The 20,470-nt window shown below is 49.5% G+C and overlaps 2 gene segments (V, D, J or C); both read right to left on the bottom strand.

Annotated features, from left to right (window-relative positions):
- The window catches only part of LOC142047769 (immunoglobulin heavy variable 6-1-like), a 159,742-nt gene that overhangs the window by 31,861 nt on the left and 107,411 nt on the right, over positions 1-20,470 (bottom strand).
- On the bottom strand, positions 16,789-17,316 carry LOC116839749 (Ig heavy chain V region 3-like). The segment is given in 2 exon segments: positions 16,789-17,105; positions 17,200-17,316. Coding segments are annotated over 2 exon segments (363 nt in total).

Here is a 20,470-nt window from a genome sequence, read left to right as displayed (position 1 = left end):
AATAGACACCTGCAGAGGGGGAAATAAAGGGGGAATATTGCAGCGATTCCCAGAGGCGCAGTTATTAGGGAACACGCGGTACCGGGCGCAGAGCGGCAGCGCAGATCCCGCCGGTACCCGCTGGGAGCAGCAGGAGGAAGGCGATGGCCAGGCTGGGGGTCATGTCTGAGGCTGGCAGCTCGGTCCCCAGGCAGGATGGGAAGCTGAAGCCCGGCGCTGGCTCTGAGCAGGGAGAGCGGCCAGGACTGGACTATGAACAGGGCCCCGCGGAGCTTATTTGCATGGGTCGGGGGGTGGGGACAATATAACGGGGGGACCCAGCAGGAGTTTGACAGCGTCGCATTGTTAAGTCTCCTGGCAGGTGGAGTCCAGAGTCCAGCTGTGACACGGAATGTTCCCTCCTGCTCTTTCTTCTGTGTGTCGGAGATTTGCAACCATGAAACAACTGGATGGAGACACTCTGTCCGCCTATCTTCCGCTCTGTTGATCGCCACAGACATCTCTCTCTCTTTCCCCAACCACCTCCTACACCTATCTATCTCTCTCCATACTCCCCCTCTATCGATCTATCCATCCACACACTCCCATCTATCTATCTATGTCCCCTCTCCCGTTTTTTTTATGTTGGTGTCAATATTATAAACTAGGAGCCAGTTTCATTACTGAACCATTCCTTGTTCATGAGAATATGGAAAATTAAGATGAAGACAAACAATACAGAAATGTTTCCGGAAAATGTCTATTGGTGGATGTATTGTTGGAAAGGGGTTGGTAGTTAAATTCTTTAGTCTGAGGAGAAGGGTCAGTACTGCGGGGGCAGGAGAAAAGTCACCGCTGGTGCTCAGTAGCTGGACAGGCCTCTGTGATGCCTCTTTACAACGGGGTGAATTTCACACACAGAGGATCACCAATGGGCTGCCGGGGAAAGTCACTTCTAGTTTATTGGCCAGACCCTTCCGGCCCATAATCCGCACTCTGGGCTCAGCGTTCCCACTGCTCTTCGCTGAGAGCTCAGCTTCTCCAGTGACTTTGCTGGGAGAAGGAGGGAGTCTTAAAGTGGAGCGTGTCTGATCAGACAGTCACTGGGGGCATCCACAGGGTGAGAGCGCAGCCAGCTGACACTCCCTGCTCCGCTGAAACACACTCTGGGCATATGCTTCCTGCAATTACTGATCAATAACTGATAATTGGTTATCGATAACTGAAAGGATTCTCCTCTATTCCTTTTTGCTTAGTTCTGCCTGATGGTTGTTGGGTACTGAACAAATCCGTAGAGATATAATTAGAACACCCATTTAAATCAGGCTTGCAGGTTCAATTGGGTGAGTGCCTGGCCCTCATCTCATTGCATCGCTAGGTCCCTTCTGGTACCAATGTTTTAATCTGTTTGAATGAATGGGCCAGAACATCAGCTATCTCCAGTCGGGGTAGCAGCCTTGGGATCCACGGAGCTTCCAGAATCCACATCTGTGCTGCTCTGACCCCAGAACGATTGTCCTTCTGTCGGGTTTGTCCAAAGCTCAGTAAAGTCAGAGAAAGTTTTCAGACTCGATTGAAATGAGCGTGCGATGAGCCCCGAAATGCATGTCTTCCTGAAGGTGTCAGACTTTGTACTGTGAATCCGGGTAAGTGTCGGTCACCCGGAGAATGGTGGGTGTGAGTGAGGGTAGATAGATAAATAGAGGGGGTGGATGGGGATAGATAGATAGATAGATCTATTCAGGTCTTTTATAACATTAGTTATGAAAACAAAACATCAGGTCACACGTTTCTGAGAGACAAATCCTGAATTTAACCCTTTCGTTGGGCAAGTCTGATCTGTGGACTTTCTCCAGCAACATCATCTGTTAAAATGTGAACAGACAGTACAGTGGAGCTGCCCATTTGTGGCCTGGATAGAATGAACCCATCGACCTAGGGCACCTGCTGACAGCCCCGTTCAACTCCCAACCTCCCTGGATGAAATTTGCATGGAAATCCCTCGTGGGGGGACAGGAGGCGAAGGGTTCCTGTTTAAATACAGGTAGGTTAATGGGATTACACTGAGAGAGGCAGTTGGGTGGATGAGAGATCCACTATGTGACATGGCCCTAGATTCTCAGACCGAATGAATGAGCGTTGTTTGATGAGGCCCATACACGTGAGACAGTGCGAAGGGCAGGGAGTTGGTTAGTAATGTAAGTTATTTAACATCTTTGCGCACATAGAAAAAATATACAATGGTCGAGAGCATCACTGGGAGTAGCCCCGTGCCTGGTTCTGGCTGTCAGTGTTACTGGCTTTGTCCCCCACCCCTGCCCCCGCGCTTTTAAGAGTGTGTAGAATGGGAGTCTTTATTTGCACATAGAATTGATTAAAAAATCAGAGGAAAAGGTCCAGGTCCAGCCCTTTTCACTCAGGAGAGGACTGGCCCCTGGACCTGTGCCCTGGGTGAAGCTAGATTTGGCAGAGCAGGGCACCTTGACATGAACACACTGTTTCCTCTTTCAGTTTCCAGTCCCGGGAGTGTCAGGGTCTCGCCAGTTGGGACTTTCCCTACTGACCGCAATGGGAGGTTTTTGTCTGAGCTCAGACCGGCTTCCTCTCACTGTGTCTCTCGCACAGTAATACCGGGCGGTGTCCTCGGGCTTCAGGCCGGTCATTTGCAGATACAGCAGGTTGTTGGGGTTGTCTCTGGAGATGGTGAATCGGCCTTTGACCGCGTTGGCGTAATGTATAGTACTGCCCGCCTAGTAGCTTATACCTGCGACCCATTCTAGCCCCTTGCCAGGAGCCTGTCGGACCCAGTTCATGCTGTAGTCACCGAAGGTGAAGCCGGAGGCTTTGCAGGAGAGGCGGAGAGAGTCTCCGGGCTTTTTCACATCCCCTCCGGACTCCACCAGCTGCACCTGGGACCGGACACCTGGGAATACAGACAGGTTACTAAAACACTGATGTTACAGTCAATAACTCAGTAGTCTGCAGGGCATTCAGGGGCTAACTTACCTTCCAGAGCTGCTACAATGAAAACGAAATGGAGCCAAATCCTCATTTTCCCGGGTGCTGGAGGGGAAAGTTCTCAGGGGATTAACTGGTCACTGCACAGACCCAGGGGCTCCGGATTGTCTCTCCGGGTGCAGCTTGGGCAGAGAGAGGGACAGATTTAAACAGGAAACTCTCATCCCGATTTGCATATCCCCCTCCTTATAAGGTACACAAACCCTCTCCCTGCATGCTCGGAGTTATTTGGTAGGTGACTTTAATTAGAGAAGGAGTCGGACTGGTGCTAACTCTGTGCCTGGGCAGCGCCCAGTGAGTGACGGGCCATCCTGACCACACTGCTGCACAAAGAGCTCCCTTGAATCCCTTCCCATCCCTGCAGGCGTAAGGGCTGAAGGGAATGGAAACTCCACCATGGGCTTTAGGGTACTGTGGACCAGACCCTTAGAAGGAAGAATATCAGGCTGGTGAGCAGGGCAGCATCGTGTGAAAATCTGGTTTTCTGTTGAGGTCAGAGGTATTTGTGCCCGATGTGTTCTATCTATAGTGGCATGTTGTTGTTTTTCAGAGAAATTTGAGAATATTTCTATCCATCCCCCAACAACCCACAGTAGCATCTTGGCAGTCATCACTTTTAGGCACCTCCGGAAACCCAAGTGCTAGTTATTACACCTTGAACAAATGAGTCCCCAAATATTCTTCCTATGCAGCCTGCATTTTTACTTCAGTGTCCGATCAGTGCCACATTTAACCATGTGAGTGGTCAAGTTGCAGTTTTTTATGGACACATAATCAAATATGGGTGCAGAGATCTGAAACCAGCTGACAGATTTGTTTGCACTCTGTCTGTTGATCCTTTTCTAAGAAGGATAATTCTGCAGTTTGGAAATTTTGCATTAGCCCTACCAGGATTTCCCTCACTGAGTGTCCCGCACAGTAATAGCGGGCGGTGTCCTCGGCTTTCACGCCGGAAATTTGCAGATACAGCTCACTCTTGGGATTATCCCTGAAGATGGTGAATTAGCCTTTCACTGAATCAACGGACTACATGCTATCCCCGCTAGGGATAATATAAGCAGCCAATTCCCGGGAGCCTGCCGGACCCAGCTCATCCGGTAGCTGCTGAAGGTGAACCCGGAGGCTCTGCAGGAGAGGCGGAGAGAGTCTCCGGGCTTTTTCACATCCCCTCCGGACTCCACCAGCTGCACCTGGGACCGGACACCTGCAAGTAAAGACAGGTTGTAAATATCGGTATAATAACAGCGATAATTTAATATTCATCTAACTCCGCCAGTTATTCAGAGGTAGAAAATACCTTCTAAAGCCTCTACAGAGAAAATTAAAAGAAGCACAAATCTCATTTTTCCTAGTGTTGAAAGGGATAAGTTCTCAGGGACTGGCTGGTAACTGCACAGACCCAGGGGCTGTGGATTGTGTCTCTGGGTGCAGCCTGGGCAGAGAGATGCACAGATTTAAACAGAAAACCGTCTCCCTCATTTGCATGCCCCCTATAAAATACACACACTCTTTTTGCCAGTGATCTGAGTGACTCTCCCTAGGGCTCCGGGTGCAGGAGTCAGAGTGTCCCGCCCTGTGTGTCTGTGCAGCGCCGGGCAAGGGTGCTGGGCTCCTTATGACACTTTCGGACCCCTGGGAGGAAAGAACAGTTCCCTGCAGTGATTGTATTTCCTCACATAGGAACTGAGGGCCTGGCGATTGTGAGGCTATCAGCAGGAAGGGAACTCTTCTCTGGAGCCCTGTCCCATAAGGAGAGGAGCCATGCAACGTCCGGCCAGTGGGGTTAGCTCTGGAGAGGAGTCGTGTCCCAGGGATCCACTGGGCTGGGACAGCGGCTGGACACGGATGATTTAACATCCCACTGGGTGGGATTTGGGACGGAAGCCCCTCCCCTTTCCCTTCCTTCCTAGGATTGACCAGCTGAACTGAAATGATCCATGACACTTGGAACACGATCTTGTATTAACTCCGCTGGCTGTTAATTGCACCGGGTGACCCCTGGTTTTTGTATGTGGGGGAATGGGTAAATAACTAGTTCCCTCTTCACTTTTTCCACCACCATCCATTAGTGTATAGACCTCTGTCACATCTCTCCTAGAGTCTTCTTTTTTTCCAGATAGATAAGATAGATAGAGGAGGGTTATGGGGGTAGATAGATTAGATTATATTCAGCAATGACAATATTCCTCGGGGGCATTTGTCACTCAGCTTTACGTGCTTCATCGCTGTTTATATTTCCTGCCATGGTAGCATCAGACCAAAGATTCATGCAAGAGGTTAGGGAATATAGAACATGAAAGAATTTTATGCAGTGCCCCGGAAGTTTAGTCAAATTCTAACTATTTCATCTACTCCGTTCTGAGCATAAATCGGTACCTTTGACAAAACGTTGACTGTTGGGGTTAATTCCTGTCTTTTCTTAAATTTGGTCATTTTAAGAGCCAAACACAGTGTGAATCCACCGTTGGTTTTTGTGATGGGCTTTGTGACTATGGTCCAGTCTCTCACACAGTGATTCCAGGCTGTGTCCTCGGGTCTCCAGCTGCTCGTTTGTAAATCCAGCCTGCCCCCGGGATTGTCTCGGGAGACAATGAATCGCCCCTTCCCTGAATCAGTGTAATGTGAACTCTTTCCTGGGTACTTCGCCCTGGAGACCCTCTCCAGATGCTTCCCAGGAGCCTGAGGGACCCAGCACTGAAGTTTAACCCTGAGACATTACTGGCGAGATGGAGTCAAAGGGCACCTGCAGGTTTTCTATGTGCAAATGAGCAGTTTGTGTAGGTTCAGAGTTAAAAAATGATGTTTTCCAACCCCCAATGACCTTTTTCAGGCGTGTCCCCAAGGCTGAGCTGTGCTGTTTTTTCTTTGCTGCCTCCCTTGCTGGATGGGAGAAGGGGACCCTGCACCCCACCCCCTCTCTCTGTCTCTCACGGATCCCACCATTTTGCATTATTATCAAAACCAGAAAATAAATATTTTGGGGGGTTAGTTATTTATTCTTTTAACCCAGGATTTTTTTCTCCTAGGAAAATGCTCCTTGTGCCAGAGAAGCCTGCATTGGTGGGAACATTATTCAAATAACCAGACAAAGAAACAAAAAACAAAGCAGGAAAACAAACAAATCGTGCATTCTAGTGCCAAACGCTGAGAGAGCGGTGTGTTTCCGCTGCAATGTGTCATTGACATTGATAGTGGTGACGCTGAGTGGAATCCCAGCACGGTGAAGTGAAGAGGGTGCTAGACCAAACCGGAATGAACCAGGTTGAGGCTCTGTGGCCTGTGTTATGCAGGAGCTCACACTAGTTTATCATCCTGCTCCTTTCCGACCTTTGGGTCTCTGCGTCAGTGAGTGTCCAGGAGACTGGGTGTGGGCTCAGAATTTGTCCCCAGCAGAGGAAAGAAAGAGAAAGGGCCCCAAATAATTTTCTCTCTCCTTTGTGGGAACTTGTGTAAACCCTTTGATCTTCAGTAAGATCAAAACAGGAGGAATAATAATAAGAATAAAAAGGTAGTGTTGTTGCTAGACCTCTTCCCATAACTCGTCTCATTTTCACTTACAGATCTTGGGCACCTCCAGCCCGCTTCGCTAATTACTGCAGGGAGAGGCTTTTGTCTGAGCTCAGCCCAGCTTCCCCGCACTGTGCTTCCCCAGCACAGTGATACCTGGCGGTGTCCTCGGGCTTCAGGCTGCTCAGTTGCAGATACAGCAGGTTGATGGAGTCAGGACCGGCGCTAGGGGTTTTAGCACCCTAGGCGCACGGCAATTTTGCCGCCCCGCGCCCTGGTCCCGCGGCTTGGTGGAGCTGCTGCAATTGTGCCTGCAGAGGGTCCACTGGTCCGCGGCTCCAGTGGCGGACCAGCAGACCCTCCGCAGGCACTACTGCGGCAGCTCCACCGGAGCCGCCTGCCGCCCCCTCCGGCAAAATGCCACCCACCAATAATCCTGACGCCCTAGACAATTGCCTAGGCCGCCTAAATGGAAGCGCTGGCCCTGGTTGGAGTTGTCCCTGGAGATGGTGACTCTGCCTTTCAGTGTGTCAGAATACTAGATATTTCAACTCTGCTGCAGATGAATGACGCCCACTCCAGTCCCTGCCCGGGAGCTTAGTGGACCCAGTGCATATCGTAGCTGCTGAAGCTGAACCCGGAGTCTTTGCAGGAGAGGCGGCGAGAGTCTCCGGGCTTTTTCACATCCCCTCCAGACTCCACCAACCCCGGGGACTGGGCACCTGGGAGTAGGGGTGGATCCAGGCTCCAGAACGCCAAGCACATGCTTGGGGCGGTAAAGTGCCTAGAGCCGCCCATGGGTTCACCAAGAGCTCCCTTGAAATCCCCTCCCATCCCTCCAAGTGTAAGGGCTGAGCTATAGTTTACAGAAGGGAATGGAAAGATTCACCACTGGCATATGCAGGGTTTGGATCAGACCCTTACAGTGCAGACTATTCAAATAGCAACCAGGGCAGTCTCATGTGAAAATCTATATTTGTATCGAGGCCAGAGGTGTTTGGAACCTGCTGTCTCCTTTCAGGAGTGCCTTAGATCTATAGTGTCATGAGGTTTTTCAAAAGAAGTTGAGAGCATTCGTGCCCCAAAAATGCAATGGGATTTTGACACCAGAGCATTTAGGCACCTTTGAAATCCAAGTCCTAGTTATCACACCTTGAGAATTGATTCCTCAAATATTCCTCTTCTGCGCTGTGCACTTTTACTTTGGTGTCTGATAAGGGCCGCATTCAGACATGTGAATGTTCAAGAATCCCCAGTTTTATGGACACATGATCATAGAATTCAGGGGTAGGCAACCTATGCCACGCGTGCCAGAGGCGGTCGAGAGTTGATTTCAGGGGCACTCACGTTGCCCAGGTCCTGGCCATCGGTCCGGGGGGCTCTGCATTTTAATTCAATTTTAAATGAAGCTTCTTAAACATTTTAAAAACCGTATGTACTTTACATACAACAATAGTTTAGTTATATATTATAGACTTACAGAAAGAGCCCTTCTAAAAACGTTAAAATGTATGACTGGCACGCGAAACCTTAAATTAAAGTGAATAAATTAAGACTTGGCACACCACTTCCGAAAGGTTGCCAACCTCTGTCATAGATGGATATTGAGTTCTGAAACCTGGTGACTGATTTTTATTCGCTCTGGTTGTAGATTCCATTCATGTGGCCGGTGCTGGATTTTTTGTGGAAGTGCTGTCCCCACGCGGCGCATGGGAGAAGAGCGGTTCTGCCGCTCCGGATTTTGTTTTAGCCCTCTGCTGTAGCTGCCAGGAAGGTTTTTGTCTGAGCCCAGACTGGCTTCCTCTCACTGTGTCAGTGTCTCTACACGTCAGTGTCCTCGATTTTCAGACTGTTCATGTGCAAGCAGAAAGTGGTGCTGTCCTTGAACGCTGTAGATCTCCCCTGGATGGAGGAGGCGTAACTGTGGATGGAGGGATCATAGTACCTGGCCAGCCACTCCAGCCCCTTCCTGGGCTCCCATCTGAATCAACACATCCAGGCACTGCTCAGAGTGAACCCGCTGGAGGCACATTGCAGCATATGGGACTCTCCTGCTTTCTTCAGTGCTGGTTCCAACTGGGTCAGAACCACCTGCGAGTGGGCCCCTGGGGGTACAAGGGAGAAAACAAGACAATGGTACATTGAAGAAGAGAATTTAAATCAACAGGGGGAAAATGAGCCACATTGTCCTATAAAGGTGTGAGATATCAGAACAAAGCTCTGTTATCAATCACAGCCGCTGCAGTGTCACTCATAGAACAATTCCTTGCCCTTCAGTAGATTGACTGGGGAGAAAATACCTTCCAAAGCCACAGCAATGAAAACTAGGAGTGTAGCGTGGTGGTTACCAGCTCCAGCCCTGTCAGGGTTAAAACCAGCCCTGGGAGAGGGCTGGAGGGCTGGGAGAACAACCCAGGCTGAGTGGGAAACAGGCTCAGCCTGGGCCATGCCCCAATAAAGGCTTGAGCCAGGAGATCAAGCAAACAGTCTCTCTCAGGCTGTAGGACAGGGTTTCTCAAACAGGGGTCGCCGATTGTGTAGGGAAAGCCCCTGGAGGGCAGGCAGGTTTGTTTACCTGCCCTGTGCTGCAGGCGGTCTGATCGTAGCTGCCCATGAGCTGTGGATCGCTGCCTCCTGGCAATCGGGAGCTGCTGGAGAAAGTGTGTGGGTGGAGGTGTCATGCCGCGTCAGCCCTTGGGTCGGGCAGTGATCCGCGACTAGTGGGAGCCGAGTAATTGTCCAGACCTTGATGAATCCGATGTGGACCGGGAGCAACTAACCAGCCTGGCGACTTTCCTACACAAGCAGTGACTCCTGTTGAAGAAACCCTGCTTATAGAGGAAGACAGGCCGGCTGCAGGGAAGTAGAGAGGGACCTGAGTGGGTAACGCTGCGTGGAAGGCGAGGTTGGCAGACTCCACCTGGAGCCGCCGGCTGTGGCTGCTGCGGTATTAGATACTGGGGTTGCAGAGGGCGGCCTAGGGGAGGCAAAGCCAAGCAGGTCCAACCCACCTTGCCATAATGAGTAGGCTGATACTGCCCAAGTCTGTAGTCTGCCCCCAGGGCACCGGGGGGCCTAGACAATGACTGGCATTAGCTGTATACTGCAGGCGGCGTGGGATAGTGGATGGGGGTTTCCCGGGAAAAGTGAGGACCCTGAAGATGAGGGTTACTAACCAAGGGGGCAGTGCCCCAGATAACGGGTATCTGGTCTTGGGAGAGACGCTGGAAGCAAGTGATAGTGGGAACACAAGGTCAGGCCTGAGAGGGTGCTGCCAATGGCTTGGAGAGCTAATTCCTTGAGACCACCAGCAGGAGGTGCCGCAGGGGTGAGTTCCACATGCTTACAGGAGGCAAAATCTCATTTTTTCTGCTGCTGGAGCGGAAAAGTTTTTCAGGGGACTGGCTGGTAACTTCAGAGACCCAGGGCTGCGGATTGGTCTCCGGGTGCAGCGTGGAAAGAGAGGGACAGATTTAAAGAGGAAACTCTCACTTTTATTTGCATATCGCCCTGTTTATAAAAGCCACAAGTTCTGTCATGGAGCAAGCTCAGTTTTTGTTATGGTATGTCTACTCTATGAAATTAGTCATTTTATAGAAGTAGATTTTGAGAAATTGATTTCATACAGTCGATTGAGTATGCCCACACTAAGTGCATGTGAGTTGGAGGAGTATGACCTCACTACTATGGCTAGCATCAACTTAAAGAGGTGGCACTGTGGGTAGCTAGATCACAGCTCCCACAGTCTCCACACCCATTGGAATTCTGGGTTGAGCTCCCAATGCCTGAGGGGCAAAAACATTTCACAAGTTGTTTTGGGTAAATATCTCAGTTGCTCCTCCCTCTGAAGCAACGTCAGACAAGCATCTCGAGCCAGACACCAGGTGATTAGAAGAGACAGCAAGGTGCCTGCCACATCAGAGAGGCTTGAAAACCACTTTATAACTGGCCAGGCTTCGGTGTGACAGTTGTTGTGTTTCTCCTTGTGCAAACCTGCCCCCTTTGTTGATTTTATTTCCCTGTAAGCCAGCCACCCTCCCCCTTCAAAATAAAGTAACTATTGTTTTGAAACCATGCATTCTTTCTTTATTAATTAAAAAAAAAAAGAGATAACAGACAGGTAGTCCTGGTGGGGTGGGGGAAGAGGGAAGGACAAGGCCACATTGCTTATTGTAGCCACACTAAAAATCAACTGTTTGCATGACAGCCTTCTGTTGCTTGAGCCATCCTCTGGAGTGGAGTGGCTGGGTACCCAGAGCCTCCCTCCCTGCCACGTTCTCGGGCATCTGGTGAGGAGGCTATGGAACTTGGTGAGGAGGGCTGGGGTTATACAGTGGATGCAGGGGGGTCTGTACTCTTATGGCTTTTCTGCAGCCCACACGACACACTTCATTATGTCTGTTTCCTCCCCAACAGACACTTTATCATGCCCGTTTGCTCCTCCATTAGCCTCAGCATCATGTCCTGTCCCTGCTTTTCATGTTCACTTAATTCTTTCCTGGCCTCTGTCACTGAATGCCTCATGCATTAAGCTGTGCCCTATCAGTGCGGAGGACTGCATGAGCTCGAAAACATGTCATCCTGAGTGGTTTTTTTTTCTTCTAATCTGGATAACCTCAGGGATGGAGATGATAGGGGAAGCGTATAAACATTCATACTCTACGATTCGGGGGGGGAACTGCATGGTCACCTTGCTGCACTGAGTTGGCCATGCTGATCAACAGGATGAATTCAAAAAAGTTTCTGGGGCTTTTCCTGTGTCCTGGCTGTGCATCGAGTTCAAAGTGCTTCCAGAGTGGTCACAACGAAGCACTTTGGATAGCTACCCAAGGTCAATACCACCGATTTGTGTTGCACTACCCCAAATTCGACCCAGCAAAGTCAATTTTATTGCTACTCTGTCACCAGGGAGGAGTAAGAACGATTTTAAGAGCCCTTTAGGTCGATGAGAACAGGGTTGGTTGTGTGGATGCATTCATTTTTAAATTGACCTAACAATGGCTAAATTCGACCTAACCATAGTGTAGACCAGGCCTGGACTCAGAGAGAAGGGGGATTTTTTCTCTGTGTACACTCCCTGCACTGTCAGGATTGGAGCATGATTGGCTTTGCACTTCCTATGTCTTTCTGAGGAGATCAAATTCTCATCTTCTTATCCCAGTCCTAACCCGAAATGTATCATTTACCTTAATCCTAAAAGAATTTAAACTACCTTATTAAATCCTTACAGTAGTGCTAAGTACCTCTAATTAAAGAGTAAACTCTAACCTCATCTTGTGACTTTTACCCTACCTTTAAATTTAATTTATATTTTTAAACTTATATGCTACACCTGAAACTAACTAACCACCATAAAGGTAAGTGTCTAACCCTAAATTTTAAAAAACTCACCCAAAATGAATTGTTACACCTAATCCAAAAATATTCTACCGACTGTAATTTGAAATATAACTAACGTCTATAAGAAACGTAAACATAACAAAATGTGTAAATAACTGTAACCCTAACCTCAAACACTTATTTTAACTCTTACCCTTAACACCAAATTATATCTTATCCTACACCATGTCAGACTAACCTATTATTATCTAATGACTCAGTGTTATACCTGCCCTCCACAGGTCGCCAACTGCGCTCCACTGGCCGCTGATTGCTGCTCCAGCCAAGGTGGCCATGTGAAGTGTGCAGGCCAAGGACTTACTGGCTGCCGCTTCCAGCCCCAGACAGTGTGATCGTTGGAAAGGAGTTGTCCAGGCACCAGCTAAGCAAGCTCCTGCGGGCGGCAGATCTTACAGGCGGCTTCCGCCCAAACCTAGGGGGCACTGCCGCTTTTTTTGTTTTGTTTGCTGCTCTGGCGCCCTGTAGAGGCCAGCGCACAGACGAGGGGGGCACCTGTGCAAACTCGCTAGGGCAGCCTGTGTCATCCTCCCCAAGGACCGGACCGCACTGAGCCCTCCCGGCAGGCACGCGGTGCTCAGGCCCCGGGGTGAGCACCCCGCTGAACTGTGGCCCCCCCTTCTGTCTCTTCCCTCATCCTTCCCCTTCCCCGCTAGACAGGCAAGGCAGCACTCTGCAGCAAGAGATCCCCGCACCCTGGTTCAGCACCCTGTGTTTTTTTTGTTCTGTTTTTCCCCGTTTGCCGGCTGCACCATTTTTTGTTTTGTTCCCCCCTGCACTTTGCCCCTCCGGCCACTGAGCTGGCCCTGGTTTTCAGTTTACTAGACAAAAAAAGAAAAGAAAGAAGAAAGAAAGAAAGAAAAGAAAAAAGAAGACTTGTCCCTTTAAAAATTGTCCATCTCTGGAGTTCAGGGCATGGTCCCTGTTCCAAGGAATCCTGGGCCAGGTTTTCAAAGGACCTAAAGGTTTTAGCTCCGGCCCATGGGAATTGGGCACCTTTCTTCCCATGTGTCGTGAAAATCATCTCATCGTGATTTATAAACAGAGGAAATTCAAAACATTTACAATCTGAGTGTGAAGGTGTGTTTCCCTCACCTCTTTGTCTTTTCTCTCTCACCATATCTCTCACTGTCAGACTCCATCTGTCTGTCTGTTGCAAACTCCTTTTCTCACTATGTATCACACAGTCTCTGTCACATTCACTGTCTCTTCATCTCACTGTCACAGTCATTCACTCTTTCTTTCACACTGCCTGTTTCTCTCACTATCTTTTGGACACACACACACACAGAGTTTCTCTCTCCTTCTCACTGTCACAGTAATTCTCTCTCACACACACACTCATCTCTGCCTGCTTGTCTCTGCAGGGAGTGCTTGGTGGGAAAGAGCACATGGTAACTGCACAGAGAGCTCTGAGTATTATTCTGGCTCAGAGAGAATACATATATTCTGGCTCAGAAAACTACTCAGAGGTATCACTGGTTTTAAAGAGGAAAAATGAATCACATCATTTGCATATACTCTTTTTATAAGGGCTTGGTAGAAAGTCAATGGGCCTCTTTCCGCTGAAGTCAATGACTTGCACTGGCATCAATGGAAAGACTCCAGTTGACTTTTACAGGCGTTCTGCTTGTGAGGGTTGCAAACCACTGGCTTCAACAGGCCTTAACAGTAATTTCATAGATTCATAGATCCACAGCATTTGTGGCCAGAAGGGACCATGGGATAGTCTACGCTGATCTCCTGTATATCACAGGCAACTAATATTTCACTGCTTACCTCTGTATTGAGCAAAATAACTTGTGGATAGATAGATAGATAGATAGATAGATAGATAGATAGATAGATCTTTTATAATATTAGTTTTGAAAAAAAAGTGTTTGGATATACGAATATCATTCAAGTCACACATTTCTGAGAGACAAAGTCTGAATGTATTCGTTTCCTGAGGCAAGCCTGATCTATGGAATTTCTCCAGAAAAATCATCTTGTAAAATATCACTTGCTAGTACAGAGAAAATGCTCATTTGTGGCCTGGATTGAGTGAGACCATTTACTTAGGGCACCTGCTGACAGCCCCTTTCAACCTTTAACTTCTTTGAGTGAAACATGCGTGCAACTCCCTGTCCAGGTAGATTAGTTGAATTCTGCCAAGACAAGGAGCTGGATGGATGAGAGATCCAGTATGTGCCATGACCCAGGGTTCTCACATGGGCTGGATGAGCGTTATTTGATGAGGCCCATAGATGTGAGGTAACGTGCAGGACAGGGAGTCGATTAGTTATATAAGTTGTTTAATATCTGCAAGTAAATATTACAGATATAAATAATGATCAGTAGCATCATTGGGAAGTAGCCTTGTGCCTTGTTCGGGCTGTCAGTGTTTCTGGTTTTGTTTGTCAGGTTCGATCTCCCCTGACTTTAAGAAGGTGCAGAAGTGGAGTTTTAATTTGCACATAGAATTTATTACAATTTAAGAGGAAAAGGTCCAGGTCCAGCCCTTTCAGACAGGTGGTGACGGGCTTTTTGATCTGTGCCTTGTGTGAAGCTAGATTTGGCTAGAGCCGGGCACTTTGAAATGAACAAGTTGCTTTTGTCTTTTGAGTTCCCAGTGCCAAGAGTGACAGACTCTAACCAGCTGGGACTTTCTCTACTCACCACTGTCATGGACTCACAGGTCATGCCAACTCTTGACCCGTACGGTCCCTGGGGGGAATCCCCTTCAGTGTGACTGCCCTTCTTGGGAGTCCACTCTCTCTCTGGGGTTAAGTTCCTCCACCTCCTGGAACTGCACCTCTCTGAGCCTTAGCACACCTGTTTTTTGCCATGGGCCCCCTCAGGGAGTCCACTAGCTCTGGAGCCCCAGGACCTCCACTCCTGGAGGGAATAACGCAACCCTGTTCTCTAAACCAGAGTGACTCTCAGCCAGCATAAAACAAGAGAGCTTATTGAGTATCTTAACACAGCATAGGAAGCTCTCAGGGTCCTCAGGCCTGGTGTCCCTCAGCACAGCACCTCTATATCTCTTCTGAATCCAAGTGGGGCTCTGCCTACTCCCTCTCTCCAGACCCTGAGCCCCTTGTGCTTTCCAACTGAGAATCTGATATCACCTCCCCCTAAGACCCACCTCTGCCCATTTTCTTCCATACAGGTAAAAAGGGTGGCCTGGGCCTCCCCTTCTCTGAGCCCTCCTCTGGTCCCCTCTGGCTGGAACCAGCTGGTTAGGTCACTGGGGTCCTCTCTTCGCAGCACATTATCCTCCGACTGGCCAGAACAGGCTGCAATTCCTGAGCTGGGCCTCCCAGTGAACAGTTGCTGGGATATGAATTCTCCAGCCCATTGGCTGGGGTCCCACGTTCCCTCGCTGGTCCTCTGTAGCAACAAACTCCCTCTCCCATCATCTTCTTAAACCAGTAAACCCCCCCGCCCCCCGGGAAACAGCCACACCCCCTCTGCATGCAAACCATTAAAAAACCAAGAAAAACCAGAGAACCCCCACTTCCTCACAACTGCATCAGGAGGCTTTTGTCCTAGCTCACTGCAGCTTCCCCTCACCTTGCGTCTGGCACAGTAATACAGGGCAGTGTCCTTGAGTTTCAGAGTGGCCATTTCCAGACACAGCAGGTTGTTGGAATTGTCTCTGGAGATGGTGAATCGGCCTTGGACTGAGCGGGCGTAATGTACAGTACTGCTGGCCCAGTAGCTTATACAAGAGATTCATTCCAGACCTCTGCCAGGAGCTTGATGGACCCAGCTCATCCAATAGTTTCCAAAGATGACTCTTTCACACCCCCTCCAGACTCCACCAGCTGGACCTGGGGCTGGCCACTTGTAAATAAAGGCAGTTTAAAGCATATTGATGTTATGTTCAGCAACTCAATATTCTTCAGGGCATTCAGGGGAGAACATATCTTCCAGAGTTGCTACAATGAGAATGAAATGGAGCCAAAGTCTCATTTTCCCTGGTTTTGAAGGGGAAACTTATCTGGTGGGTTTTGCTGGTAACTGCATAGACACCAGGGGGACACGGATTATCTCTGGCTGAAGCCTGGGCAGAGAGGGACAGATTTAAACTGGAAACTCTCACCTCTATTTGCATAACCCGCTCCTTATAGGAGACACAAACCCTTTTCCTGAATGCTCAGAGTTATTTGGCCGGTGGCTCTAAGGGAGGGAGTCAGACTGGTGTGAACTCTGTGTCTGGGCAGTGCCCAGCGAGTGTGGAGCCATTGGACTACACTGCTGCACAAAGAGCTCCCTTGAATCCCCTCCCATCCTTCCAGGTGTAAGGGATGAGCTACAGTCTGTTGAAGAGATGGAAAGACCCACCACTGGCTTTAGTGGACTCTGGGTCAGGCCCCTAGAGAGAAGTGAAAAGGGAAGAATCAGGGGGAAAATGTGTTTTTCTGTTGACTCTAGAGGTGTTTGGAGCCTCATGTACCCTTTTAAGTGTGTGTTAGATCTACACTGGCATTTTATTGTTTTTCAGTGGGATTTGAGAGCAATTCTACCCATCCCCCAACAAACAATAAAAGCATTTGGACAGTCATCACTTTTAGGCAGCTTTGGAAGCCCAAGTTCTGGTTATCGCACTGAACAATTGGGTCCCCGAACATTTCTCTTGCGCAGTCTGCATTTCTAGTTCAGTGTCTGATGAGTGCCACTGTAAGCACGTGACAGTCAAGTTGTTGCAGTTGTTATGGACACGTGATCATATATGAATACACAGATCTCAAACCTGAAGAAAGACGATTTTTCGCTCTGGTTGTAGCTCCCGTTCCCGTGCCCGGGGCTGGATTGTTTGGGGAAGTGCTGCCCCCGCGCGGCGCAGGGCGGAAGGGAGGTTCTGACGCTCGGGTTTTTGCATTAGGAGGATGGGGATTCCCTTCACTGTGTCCCTCTCGCACAGCGATACCGGGCGGTGTCCTCGGGCTTCAGGCCGGTCATTTGCAGATACAGCAGGTTGTTGGAGTTGTCTCTGGAGATGGTGAATCGGCCTTTCACTGAGTCTGCGTAAAACTGTTGGCTCCCATCAGTGTAAATGAGAGAGACCCACTCCAGCCCCTTCCCGGGAGCCTGGCGGACCCAGCTCATAGGGTAGCTGCTGAAGGTGAAGCCGGAGGCTTTGCAGGAGAGGCGGAGAGAGTCTCCGGGCTTTTTCACATCCCCTCCGGACTCCACCAGCTGCACCTGGGACCGGACACCTGGGAATGAAGATGAATTAGGGGGAACATGAGTATCTAGGGCAGCAGAATAACGATCTCCAGACTATCCAACACACAGGAAGGGAGAAAATACCTTCAAACGCTGCTGCAATGAGAACGAGATACAACCAAAGCCTCATTGTCCCGTGTTTGGAGAGGGAAGTTCTCAGGGGGGTTGTCTGGTGCCTGCCCAGAGACAGGGGCTGCAGATTGTCTGTCCGGGTGCAGCCGTGCAAGAGAGGGAGTCAGATTTAAACTGGAAACCCTCACCGTTATTTGCATATCTCCCTTCTTATAAGAGACTCCTGAGAGCGAACTCAGTTTCTTTGTGTATGGCTGAGAGAAGGGCCCACAATTTACTTCTGGGGTAGCCCCCTCTCCCAGTAAGTGTATCTGAAGAAATGGTTTTTTTTGCCCATGAAAGCTTAGGCCCAAATAACTCTGTTAGACTTTAAGACTCCTCCCTGTTTTTGTGAATACAGACTAACAGGGCTACCCCCTGATACAGAAGGAATTAGGCTCCATCTTATTCAGTGGGAGCCACGCTCTGTGTCTTTCCTGCCCCCATTTCTCTCCAATCCACGTCTGCTTCTCCCTGTGCATCAGTCTCTCTCTGAGCTGTTCCAGTGACCCCTATCTTAGAACCCTTAGTCACATGATTATACTCATTGAGCTGAGGGCCAGCACTGGATTGAGAGGCCCCTGGACAATTACCCCCTTTGCCACTGCCTGTCAGCAGGCCTGTCAGAGACCACTCAGCTCCTAGCGCAGGGCTGGGAGTTTCAAAGGGGCCTCATGGCTAAAGGAACCCACCTCACATTCTGCAATCACAGTCCAGAATTTCTGCTGCTGTCCCAGGGAAAAATAAAGACCCAGCTATTTAACAGTAACCAGGGACCGGCTGCTCTTAATTACAGGAAGCTCTCCAAGGTTGACGCTGAGGGCAGTGGCTGGTAAGGGTACTGGGAGGAAGTCTGGTAGGGCTTATTGGGATAGTGCAGAGACANAGTGACGGGCTTTTTGATCTGTGCCTTGTGTGAAGCTAGATTTGGCTAGAGCCGGGCACTTTGAAATGAACAAGTTGCTTTTGTCTTTTGAGTTCCCAGTGCCAAGAGTGACAGACTCTAACCAGCTGGGACTTTCTCTACTCACCACTGTCATGGACTCACAGGTCATGCCAACTCTTGACCCGTACGGTCCCTGGGGGGAATCCCCTTCAGTGTGACTGCCCTTCTTGGGAGTCCACTCTCTCTCTGGGGTTAAGTTCCTCCACCTCCTGGAACTGCACCTCTCTGAGCCTTAGCACACCTGTTTTTTGCCATGGGCCCCCTCAGGGAGTCCACTAGCTCTGGAGCCCCAGGACCTCCACTCCTGGAGGGAATAACGCAACCCTGTTCTCTAAACCAGAGTGACTCTCAGCCAGCATAAAACAAGAGAGCTTATTGAGTATCTTAACACAGCATAGGAAGCTCTCAGGGTCCTCAGGTCTGGTGTCCCTCAGCACAGCACCTCTATATCTCTTCTGAATCCAAGTGGGGCTCTGCCTACTCCCTCTCTCCAGACCCTTAGCCCCTTGTGCTTTCCAACTGAGAATCTGATATCACCTCCCCCTAAGACCCACCTCTGCCCATTTTCTTCCATACAGGTAAAAAGGGTGGCCTGGGCCTCCCCTTCTCTGAGCCCTCCTCTGGTCCCCTCTGGCTGGAACCAGCTGGTTAGGTCACTGGGGTCCTCTCTTCGCAGCACATTATCCTCCGACTGGCCAGAACAGGCTGCAATTCCTGAGCTGTGCCTCCCAGTGAACAGTTGCTGGGATATGAATTCTCCAGCCCATTGGCTGGGGTCCCACGTTCCCTCGCTGGTCCTCTGTAGCAACAAACTCCCTCTCCCATCATCTTCTTAAACCAGTAAACCCCCCCGCCCCCCGGGAAACAGCCACACTCCCTCTGCATGCAAACCATTAAAAAACCAAGAAAAACCAGAGAACCCCCACTTCCTTACAACTGCATCAGGAGGCTTTTGTCCTAGCTCACTGCAGCTTCCCCTCACCTTGCGTCTGGCACAGTAATACAGGGCAGCGTCCTTGAGTTTCAGAGTGACCATTTCCAGACACAGCAGGTTGTTGGAATTGTCTCTGGAGATGGTGAATCGGCCTTGGACCGAGCGGGCGTAATGTACAGTACTGCTGGCCCAGTAGCTTATACAACAGATTCATTCCAGACCCCTGCCAGGAGCTTGATGGACCCAGCTCATCCATTAGTTTCCAAAGATGACTCTTTCACACTCCCTTCAGACTCCACCAGCTCGACCTGGGGCTGGCCACTTGTAAATAAAGGCAGTTTAAAGCATATTGATGTTATATTCAGCAACTCAGTATTCTTCAGGGCATTCAGGGGAGAATATATCTTCCAGAGTTGCTACAATGAGAATGAAATGGAGCCAAAGTCTCATTTTCCCTGGTTTTGAAGGGGAAACTTGTCTGGTGGGTTTTGCTGGTAACTGCATAGACACCAGGGGGACACGGATTATCTCTGGCTGAAGCCTGGGCAGAGAGGGACAGATTTAAACTGGAAACTCTCACCTCTATTTGCATAACCCGCTCCTTATAGGAGACACAAACCCTTTTCCTGAATGCTCAGAGTTATTTGGCCGGTGGCTCTAAGGGAGGGAGTCAGACTGGTGTGAACTCTGTGTCTGGGCAGTGCCCAGCGAGTGTGGAGCCATTGGACTACACTGCTGCACAAAGAGCTCCCTTGAATCCCCTCCCATCCCTCCAGGTGTAAGGGATGAGCTAAAGTCTGTTGAAGAGATGGAAAGACCCACCACTGGCTTTAGTGGACTCTGGGTCAGGCCCCTAGAGAGAAGTGAAAAGGGAAGAATCAGGGGGAAAATGTGTTTTTCTGTTGACTCTAGAGGTGTTTGGAGCCTCATGTACCCTTTTAAGTGTGTGTTAGATCTACACTGGCATTTTATTGTTTTTCAGTGGGATTTGAGAGCAATTCTACCCATCCCTCAACAAACAATAAAAGCATTTGGACAGTCATCACTTTTAGGCAGCTTTGGAAGCCCAAGTTCTGATTATCACACTGAACAATTGGGTCCCCGAACATTTCTCTTGCGCAGTCTGCATTTCTAGTTCAGTGTCTGATGAGTGCCACTGTAAGCACGTGACAGTCAAGTTGTTGTAGTTGTTATGGACACGTGATCATATATGAATTCACAGATCTCAAACCTGAAGAAAGACGATTTTTCGCTCTGGTTGTAGCTCCCGTTCCCGTGCCCGGCGCTGGATTGTTTGGGGAAGTGCTGCCCCCGCGCGGCGCAGGGCGGAAGGGCGGTTCTGCCGCTCGGGTTTTTGTATTAGC

The sequence above is a fragment of the Chelonoidis abingdonii genome, chromosome 14 (genome assembly GCF_003597395.2).
Source record: "Chelonoidis abingdonii isolate Lonesome George chromosome 14, CheloAbing_2.0, whole genome shotgun sequence".
In the NCBI taxonomy this organism is placed as follows: Eukaryota; Metazoa; Chordata; order Testudines; family Testudinidae; genus Chelonoidis; species Chelonoidis abingdonii.
Note: the sequence above shows the minus strand (reverse complement) of the source record. Positions and strands in the feature narration are given on the sequence as shown.